The sequence below is a fragment of the Peromyscus californicus genome, unplaced genomic scaffold (genome assembly GCF_007827085.1).
Source record: "Peromyscus californicus insignis strain IS unplaced genomic scaffold, ASM782708v3 Scaffold_22__1_contigs__length_63687245, whole genome shotgun sequence".
Classification (NCBI taxonomy): Eukaryota; Metazoa; Chordata; class Mammalia; order Rodentia; family Cricetidae; genus Peromyscus; species Peromyscus californicus.
In genome coordinates this window covers 44,318,850-44,329,467 of record NW_026294525.1, presented here as the reverse complement: position 1 = coordinate 44,329,467, position 10,618 = coordinate 44,318,850, and the positions used below count along the sequence as shown (strand labels likewise).

Genomic DNA, 10,618 nt, shown 5'->3' with positions numbered 1-10,618 from the left:
ACGACACTTGTAAAGCTGCATTTATTTCCTTGAGTAGCTCATTAGTCTTATTAAAATCTGCCCGCATGATATTTTTCTCTCTGAGGTGGTCTGCTGTCATGACATCCAGCTCTTTCTCAAGTCTCTTGTTTAAATCTTGTTCATGCAACCTGTTTAATTTATTTGTAGTTAAGAAATGTTATTCTGAAGTCAAGTGTTCAAAACTTCTATGTTCTACCAGATTTGAAATGCCCCCTTTTTGGTATAATATTTGGAAAAGTAATGTACACAGGTTAAGTTAAGCTATGTAGTTTGCTATAACCGTCTGTTAAATTTTGTCTCCTTTAATGCTTTTTCTAATAAAAACTAAAAAAAAAAACTTTAATCATGGTCATTTCCCAAAGTTAATGAATAATAAATACATCATCAAAATGCAGACATTACATTTTCTAGATGATATCATACCCACCACATATAGTAAAAAGTGGCCTTCAATGTATTATTGGGAGGGCACTCTAGTCACAAAACTAGGGACATATTGCTAAGCATGTCTCCAACAGTATTTCAGTCCAATGCATGTTCTGCTCTAGTTACTGCATACCTCATCTGCTGGCTGGATTCACTTCGTATTCTGAGGATTTCCTTCCCCTTAAATTCCAGTTCCTTCGTTAGGGTACTTAGGTTTTCCTGGAGGTGCTGGACCTCCTTGTCTAAGTCTGAGATGTGGTGCTCTCGGTGCCGTAGCTCCTCTTGGAGATCACTTATTCTACACATGTGCTCCTTACTCTGCGAAAACCAAAGAATGCTGTAATGTTTTCTACAGATTTGTTTTCTGGGTTGATGTGAGGGAGAGAAAAGGACAGTTTGGAATAGTAAGTATAATCAATCATTCTGACAAGGCTTCAAAATAAACTGCTCAAAAATGAGAAAACCTTGAGGCCCTTTCTCTTCCCGATGGCTAAGAAGTACTTGTATGGATACAACTGCACTATGAGGGCTGTAAGGGACTGAAAGAGGATGAAATCATAGCTCACTCATTTTAGAATGAGGAAATCATTACTCACAAGCTGATTTTTTTGCAAAGATAATTTACGATCAACGGCAGAGTCAAGAGGAGAACACGCGTCTTTGAGTAAGTTGTACAGATCTTATAGTAAACTGCTGGTAACACTGTCCTTTACTCTCCAAAGTGTTTCCCTCTAGGGATCTCACTACCCAACACACACAATCCATTCCTTAGAAAGGCAGACTTGGCCTGTTTTCACTGCTGTCCTAATAGTTATCTGTCTAGAAAGAATTTCCCTACAAGTCAATGTTTTCTACAAGTTCTCTAAAGTAGACTTTGACAACTTTACTGTAGGCATAGCTGAAGAGTAACTTCCCTCTATGGTTGCAAAGTGGCTCATTTAAAGTATCATGAAGAGCAAATCCAGGCTGACCACTTAACATGGTTAACCAACAAAGTAAAACTTGCAAGTGTAATAAGCTAACAGCAACTTTCTCTGCAGTGCCCATTGCCACGTCCTTCCATACATACATATTGTCACAATCACAGATTACCAAATTAAAAAAAAAAAAGGATACTGGGCCAAAGAGCAAAGTCTAAAAAATGTAAGCAGTAATGGCTAATTAATACTTTGGGAATATGAATTATCTTTCTTCTTTTTGAAGGATCTACTCCTTCTATACAGTTGTGTCATACAATGTGACTGTTTAAGTTAAATTCAAATACATACAATTGAAAATGTCATTTCTTGATTGTACTAGACAAACCTGGGCTGTGTGGCTACCAACTACCACAAAGGGCCTCCCAGACACAGAACGGTATGTTGTCATGGCTAGTTCTATGGAATAGAGTTGTTCTTACCCTTTATATTTTTTCATATTTTATTGTTTATTTTCCTAAGATGCAAACAAAATGCAAAATATCTAGTCAAAAGGTCATAAATGAAATGTAATTGTATAACGGTAATAAATAAATAATTGGCCGGGCGGTGGTGGCGTATGCCTGCAATCCCAGCACTTGGGAGGTAGAGCCAGGCGGATCTCTGTGAGTTCGAGGCTAGCCTGGTCTACAAAGCAAGATCCCGGAGAGGCACCAAAACACCACAGAGAAACCCTGTCTCGAAAAAAACCAAAAAAAATAAAATAAAATAAATAAATAATAAATAAATATATAAATAATTGTAATTATAATTGTATAAGGTTGCTCCTTCTTATGAAAAAGGAAACTCTTCATCACATTGATAATAAATAGTGCGGTTAGGGCCGGGCGGTGGTGGCGCACGCCTTTAATCCCAGCACTCGGGAGGCAGAGCCAGGCGGATCTCTGTGAGTTCGAGGCCAGCCTGGGCTACCAAGTGAGTTCCAGGAAAGGCGCAAAGCTACACAGAGAAACCCTGTCTCGAAAAACCAAAAAAAAAAAAAAAAAAAAATAGTGCGGTTAACAGTTATTACAAGCCCCTCTCCTAGCGTGAGGGTCCCATGGACCCAGGTGGAAGGAATCGGCACGGCGTGTTCACACTTACCTGCCTTCGGCTGATGTCTACGCTTCGCTCTAGTTCCATTTTGGCCGCAGCCAGTTCTTGATGGTGACTATGCCGTAATAAATCAATTGAGGCTGCATGCTGGTGGTTTAGTTCGGACCGCAAGGAAGCTGGCACGCAAAGGAAAAGGGTGAGACAACTTAAAAACGCTGCTAAGACCTCAGGGAAAAAAAGCTGCAAGAGATCCAGAATGCAACTTTTACAACGAGGACACTTGTAAAAGTGCACTGACTAGATTATCACACGTGGATTTGAAGTCTACTTAGCTTTGATGAGGGTATTAAAAATGTCAAGAACTTAAATGACAAAGGGTGTGTGTGTGTGTGTGTGTGTGTGTGTGTGTGTGTGTGTGTGTGTGTGTGTGAATTCAGTATGAAGATAAAGTGGTAGTGGAGATGAAATGCTTCGGCTGTTTTATATTATTAAGATAATACGGATTTTCGAGTTGTACCTTGACAAGTGGTTAAAAGGTAATTTTCCTCCCAGTAGGAATTTTATTACAATATCCCTAGAATATACAAAGTACTTGCTGATAAACACTCTCAATGATCTGGAGGTCAGTCAGTCATCCCATTCATTAGAGTCTGAAATTGATTTTCAATTTTAATTTTTTTTTTTTGAGACAGGGTCTCATGTAGCCAAGGCTGGTTTGCAACTCACTGTGCAACTGGAGCCTTGAAATCTTGGTTCTCCTACATGTATCTCCCATGTACTGGGACTACAGGCATGCGATATGCCTGGCCCTGGAATATTTATTGAATGACGACAGTATCCTAAGAGAGAATAAAATCTGACACTGTCTTTATAACTTCACAAGCCAGAGGTGAAGACATTACTCTAGGTGAGGAATTAACTAGCATATCAGAAGGTTAATGTGAAGTATAATGAAAAGTCAGTGGTGAAAAGTACCCAACTTTCTGAGAGTCAGATTGGGCATCAATCAGAGAGAGACTGTGACAGTGACTCCATCTGCAGTACAGCAGGACTGAACTGGGGCTCCTGAGGAGTGAAGGAGGTGCTCACATCACGAAGGCAGAACAGACGAAAGAAGCCAGAGTCGGGCCTGTCCACCACGCTGTGAAGTCTGTGTGGCAGGAGGTCACAGGGTACACACGGTGGCACGAAGGAAAACGGAACCCACGTGGATTTCACTTTAAACGCCAGGCCCATGGTCCTCACACTGAGCTGTGAGTGGCTGTGCTTCTCACAGAACTCAGAGCTCACCCATGGTACTTCCTGAAGCATGAACGTTACTCGAACATTTTTAAGTGTTAATATGGAGATATGTGTGAGTAAAATGCAAGTTGTGGATTTTAAAGCAATAACACGAGATCTAGCTGAAGAGATGCTGCCCTTGCTTGCAGCTGGCCGACTTAAGCTCCTCTTGAGGCCTTCACGGAGAACTTCAGTTCAGTTTCTCCTGGTGCTAAGGGCTTCTTCAGTAGAAAAACTTGCCAACCCTGTCCTGAAGAACCATGGGAGGATTTAAAGTGGGGAGTCTTGGGTGAGGTGTAAACAGCATCTCAAAGTTTTCTCTGCCAGAAAACTAGAAAATGAACCATGAGAAGGCAAGGCAGGAGGAAGGTTATGACGATGACGATTTATTTTAAAAAGTGATATAAGGGGCTGGAGAGATGGCTCAGCAGTTAAGAGAACTTGTTCTTGCAGAGGAGCCAGGCTTGACTCCCAGCACCCCCACGGCTGCTCACAATTGTGACTCCGGTTCCAGAGGCTCCAATATCCTTTTGTGACCTCTGAAGGCACCAGGCACGTATATGCTGCACAGATATACACGCAAGCAACACACTCGCACACATACAATAGACTAAATGAAATCTAAAAAGAAAGAGAAGTCACCTGGCCTTGAGGTAAGTATGGCAGGAGGAGTAAATGAGAGGAAACACACAATAAAAGGATTTAAGTATTGGCAGACAAAATGTAGTGAAAGAGAAACAACATGGCTCCCACTTTCCCAGTTTTGACAACTGAATAGTGATAGCATTAATCAGGGTGAGAAGTACAGGGATAGATAAGTACACTGGACCTCAGAGAAATGAGAAGCTCGTATTTCAAAGTCTATTTAAAAATCAACTTCTTAACATGTAGCAATAAATACCAATTTAATGTACACGAACAAGAGGTTTGAGGTGGAAACACCCATTTGAAGTCCCCAGCACATGGGTGATAGCTGAAGTCATGGAAGTAGATGAAAAAAGAAGAAGCTAAAGACACACACACACACACACACACACACACACACACACACACACACACACAGGTAAAATTGAATTACAAGAGAAAAGCAGTATTTAGCATTACATGTGGAAACAAGTCTGGTAAATGAGAGTAAAGAGTACAGTGAGAATATATAGTAACATAGAAACTAAGAGAAGAAAGACCCGAGAAGGCCAAAGTGGCCAGATGTGCACACAGAGAAAATAAGATGAGAACAAGTCAGTGATGATAGCCAAAAGCCGGTGGTGACCTCAGGGCGAGTGTGTTCATGGGAGTGATAGAGTCAACAGACCTGAAGGATCCTGACGAAGGACTAGTATCTAGAATATGTAAGTAGAACACTTGAAACTCAACAGTAACAGTGAAGAATCCAACCAAAAAGGAAGACATGAAGTTGATGAGAACATGAAAAATATTCAACATCTCTAGCCACTATGGAAATGTAAAGTAAAACTATAATGAGACATTTTGACATACCATCACAATATCAAAGATTGGTGAGTTGCAAGGGAAGTGGGTCATTCATACAATGCTAGTGGATTATGAAGTGGCAGAGGCAGTCTGATGAGCATTCTGGCAGGGCCTTTAAAAACTAATTAAACATGTAACTACTATATGACCTGGACACTTTTCTCTTGGCTTTTCTTCCAGACAACCAGAACCTTGTATTTACACAAACAACTTACACATGAATGTTTGTATGCATAAATGATAGCAAACTGAAGCCCAGATCGCCTTTGATGACTGAAGGACAGACAGGAATATGGTGATGCATTAGCTATGACTAGGAAGAAAAGAAAAGGAACAAACTAGAGACGCCCACAATAACCAGAGTAATGCTGGAATGTTATAATGAGTGAAAAAAGGCAATTTCTATAGAAACATTGTGGTGATGTTTTGTTGTACTCTAATAAAACTTGCCTGAAGATCAGAGGACAGAGCCAGTCACAGAGTTAAACACAGAGGCCAGGCAGTGGTGGCACACACCTTTAATCCAAGCATTCAGGAGGCAGAGATCCATCTGGATCTCTGTGAGTTCAAGGCCACCCTGGACTACATGAGATTGATCCAGTCTAGGTGAGAAACAGAGCCAGGCAGTGGTGGCACACATCTTTAACCCCAGTATTTGGGAAGCATACATGCCATTAATCCCAGCACTAGGAAGGTTGAGACAGAAAGTGAAATGGCTGGGTGGAGAAAGGCATATAAGGCATGAGGAGACAGGAACTAGAGCCTTTAGGCTGAGGACTCAGAGGCATTCAGTCAGAGGATTCATGGAGATAGGATCTCGCCTTCCATTCAGCATGAGGATTTAGTAGTGGTGACAAGTTTTTCTAGTGGTTTGTTCCTTTGTCTCTCTGATCTTTTAGCATTTACTCCAATATCTGGCTCCAGGTTTTTATTAAGACCATTTAGGATTCGTGCAACAAAACACTGTAGGTTGCACATATCAAAATGATGGCATTCTCAAACTGTCGACGCTATAGAAGTGGAGACCAGCCTGAGGTTCACCAGGAATCCCAGGCAGGAAAGGCAGGAAGAAGGTGTGCTCCCCCCATGATCTAAAAGTTCTGCATCTTACCAGTATCCATATCAATATTCTAGCTGTGACATTTTAATACACTTTTATAGGATGCAATCACTGGGAAATGGGAAAAGGCACGAAAGCATCTTTTTTTTATCATTTCTTCTGTATATGAGAGGGAAGCTGCACCCACGGAATCTCAAGGATATGGTCCTCTAAACTAGCCCCGGGCAATGACAGCACCAGTAGACATGACCCTGTGGATGGGAGATGTCATAGGCCCTCCCCCTAGATAAGAACTATAGGTAATTAACAGCTTCAGAGGGGGGACAATCAGTCTTCTCCTGGGAGAAGGTTACTCAATGCCAAGGGGTCTGCCCTAAATATTTGTATATATAAGCAACAATGGAGGCCTTGGACTCAGCAGGCTGCACTTATATACAAATACATATATACATATATGGAATAATAATTAAGGAAGAAAAGGTCATGAACTTAGGAGGAAACAAGGGACATGAAAGGAACTGGGAGAGAGTGGTGGGAGCGATGTAAATACTCATGTATGAAATTCTCAAAAAATTTAAAAATTTAAAAAATTCTCAAAAAAACTTAAAAGAAGGTATGTGAATCTATGGTTATCTTAAAAAGAAAACTTTTCAGAGATTCCAAGGTCTTCTTTCAACACGATGGTATTTAAATCACATTTACGGGAACAGTTCTAACACTTGGCTCTTTCAACCCCACCTCACACAACTGTGGAAATTGCATCCCTCTCTGGTCATAATGCTACAAAGGCCACCTCTGATCTTAACTCTCGGCTCTGTGCAAAGGCAGAGCAGCAGTTCGTTTTTAATGAAACCGCACAGCGCAGCCTCTAGCACACAAGTGGATATGTCACAAATCTTTGGTACGTGTTCACCGTTGCTATGGCTTTCACACAAGGTGCCACAGCAGCTTCTCAAGGAGAAGAAGTGAGATCTGTAACAACATGGCCCAGAAATTCAGCATCAGTCCAATGGGTGACGGACAGGACACGTGGCTCCCTCTGAGTTCCAGACAGTCACTCACACCCTGCTAGTCCTCTTTGTTCCCAAGTCCCACCTGGAAAGAGTGTGCACTGGAGTACGCCAAACACACAGGAAAAAATACCCAGAGAATTTGGAATTAAACCAAAACAGAAGGAAAATGAAATGGCAGGAATGAATTATCTAATAACGTCAGAAAACAAAACCATAAACAAATTTGTAAATACAATCTAACTTTTTCTTCAAAATGTATCTCATTTTACAAAGAACCACCTCATAGGAAAGAATCCCATACGAAACAGACTTCTATAAAAAGGCTGTTTCCCCCCCGCTTTCTTACCAAACCAAAATCCTGAAGTAAAAACACATGACTGCAAAGTCCAAGCCGTGAGCCATGTGTGGGGTGCACATGTGAATGCGTTGAGTGGATATGTGTTTGGTTGCATGTGTGTGGGTGATTGCATGGGTGCATGGGTATGAATACACCTGTGGGTGCATGTGTGAGGGTAGATGTGGGAATGCAGGTGTGGGTGCATGCATTGGTGTATGTTTAAGAGTGCATGTGTGGGTGCATGGGGCTACCGGACAGTGACTGATTTTTGGGATCCCTAAGTGTCCTGCCTTCATTTAGGTCCATGAAGACAGACAAACCACTTATGAACACTGCCTTCTCAGAGTGCAGAGGAAGCTGACACCATTTTAGCCTACCTCCTTGCCTCTTCACACAGTAACATCATCTTGATGTTCCAAAACTGAAATTTACAACTTGATGCTTTCTGTTGAGGGTTCCAATGGAGGAACGTATAAATAAGTATGACAAGATTATAATCCTCCCCACAATACCAAGCATAGCTTTTCCTTCGTCTTCTAGTTCAAACCGGAGCGTCTGGAGCTCCTGCTCCATCTCCATGCGGAAGCCCTCCATGGACTCTCGGTGTGCATCTTTCAGGGACTGCAGCTCTGCAGAATGTTTCTGCTGTAAGTGACTCTCCAGAGCCTAGACAGGAGAAGCAAATCAAATTATTTTGCTAGAATATAAGCAACAAGACAGAAAACAGCTCAGGAGCCTGGTGTTTAAGGAGACTCGGCTGCCTTAGTTCATCCTCATGAAAATCAGATATAAAGTAACTGTAACTGGAAAACAAAGTCATTGGGTCAGTTCAGTAGAAAACTAATTATGAAACCAGTTTGGCTCAATGTGTTTTGTTGAATTTAGAATTACAGACCTCTAGCTTCAGGCGGTTTTCAAATGAAATCATTTTCTAAAGTTACTAAGGATACAAACTACTGAAAACTAAGGAAAAAATCCTGTGTATCCAGAAAGGAGAGGAGAGGGGTGTCATTAAGAAAACACCACACACACACACAAAATAAATAAATAAATAAATAAATAAATAAATAAATAAATAAATAAACAACACAAAGCCCATTCCTCATTAGGTTTGCCTACGCACAGTGAGGATGTTTAGGAAACATCATTCTAATTAAATCTTTTACAGCTATTTTCTATAAAATATTTGTGTGAAGAAGTAATTCCCTGAGAATAAGTAGCTAGAAGTGCTTCTTGTTTATTCCTGAAATGTCCCCTCTACACTAAATGTGTTGATCACCTGTTCCCCAGATCATGGTGCTTTTTGGAACAGCTGTGTGGAACCTTTAGGAAGCAGGACTACCTGGAAGTAGGAAATCACTACCGACAAGACTTTTAAAGTTGTTGCTTAGGCCCAGTTCTGGCTTCTTCTCTGCTTCCTGGACTATGGTGATGTATAGCGCTCCCATCACTACAAGCTCCACTGTGCTTCCCCCAACTTGAAACTCTATGTCAAAGTAAACGTTTTCTCCCTGAGTTTTCCTGTGTTGTGGAGCCCTTCCCTCTGGGTATGGTATGGCCATGGTCTTGAAGTCAGTGCAGCTGTGCTGTCCTGCAGGAGACCCTCAGGGCTGAGTCTACAGGCATTCTCTCATGAAGGGGAGAAGAGCTCACTGGGCCACGAGACCCCTCCCTGATGGTTAAAAGCTCCTGGAGGAAGGATATGGGGCATTTGTCTTCGGTGGTATGTGTCCCTGTAAGTAATCCCAATTAATCTAGTCAGTTTATCAATCTAGACTTGCTGCTTTGGTCTGCTGTCGTGTCCTACCTGGAGTGAGGGGACATTAGTTCATGTCTCCTCAAGGAAAAGCTGAAACGACATTCTGTCACAGTGACATATGAGCAGCTATTACAGATTGCATGTGATAAGTTGCTTAAAAGGTTCCATGGATGTAATAGTCTACACGTGGTTAAGAGAAAATACCCACCCCACCCCAGGTCCTTAAGGGTGAGAGATGAACTGACCCCTGACAGAATTTTTGTTGCTTTTCTTTTACTGTAAGTTCTAAAATGAAATGTTTATGAGAGACTATGTCCTATAACTAGGGCTACATTTCTTTAATAGAAAAGTGGTGTTTTAAAATTTAGTATTTGGTTACTTATCACTATATGAAAAATGCTTTTCAGAAATGAAGCATGAGTGTCTTCCAGTAGGGGTGAAATGAAGGCTGTTTCACTGAGACAGAACCTAAAGCTAGGCAGGATGTCATTAAGCAGTCAACCTACCTAGCTGTGGGTTCTGTCTCAGTGAAACAACCTTCATTTCACCCCTATTGGAATAACGACAACACAGAAACATTTCAAGTTCTGATTTCTTCTGAAGATAAAAGTTCAATGACTTTAAAACTGCAACTGTATAGCATTTAACTACCGATAAGCGTTCACGTGTTACTTCAACTCAAAAAGAACGCTGCCCAGCCTTTCCTGACTCTTGTTTCTGCTTGTTTGTTTTGAGACAAGTTTTCATGTAGCTGAGCCTGTTCTCAAAGCTGACCCTGATCCTCCTGCCTTCACCCCCGGGGTGCAGGGATTACAGGAATGTGGCACCATGCCCAACTTGTCAGGTTTAATACTTTCTTGTTTGTTTGTTTGTTTTTGTTTTTGAGACAGGGTTTCTCTGTGTAGCTTTGGTGCCTGTCCTGGATCTCACTCTGTAGACCAGGCTGGCCTCGAACTCACAGACATCCGCCTGGCTCTGCCTCCCGAGTGCTGGGATTAAAGGTGTGCGCTACCACTGCCTGGTCAGGTTTAATTCCTAACCAAAGGAACCTCCTTGGTTTTCTGGACATGGTTTATAGATTACAGCTTACGATATAAGTAAGATATTTCTTTGTTTTTAGAAGTATAAGATTTCTCTAAAATGATTTATTTTTGTATACAACGAAAATATTTTGTACATATCAAAGACTCTAAGGTTAACAGCTGTCAACACAAAAAA

The 10,618-nt window shown here is 41.4% G+C and overlaps 1 protein-coding gene across 7 annotated transcripts in view; it reads right to left on the bottom strand.

The window, feature by feature from the left end:
* Fam184a (family with sequence similarity 184 member A) overlaps positions 1 to 10,618 on the bottom strand; it is a 133,215-nt gene that overhangs the window by 14,113 nt on the left and 108,484 nt on the right. For 4 of the 7 annotated variants that reach the window (XM_052751320.1, XM_052751322.1, XM_052751321.1 and 1 more), the window contains 4 exons: positions 8,154 to 8,307; positions 2,508 to 2,635; positions 581 to 765; positions 3 to 149 (listed from right to left, as the gene is read on the bottom strand). In XM_052751320.1, coding sequence (XP_052607280.1) covers positions 3 to 149; positions 581 to 765; positions 2,508 to 2,635; positions 8,154 to 8,307 — 614 coding nt within the window. The remainder of the gene's footprint in view (positions 1 to 2; positions 150 to 580; positions 766 to 2,507; positions 2,636 to 8,153; positions 8,308 to 10,618) is intronic. The other 3 variants (XM_052751323.1, XM_052751324.1, XM_052751326.1) reach the window with 1 other exon arrangement.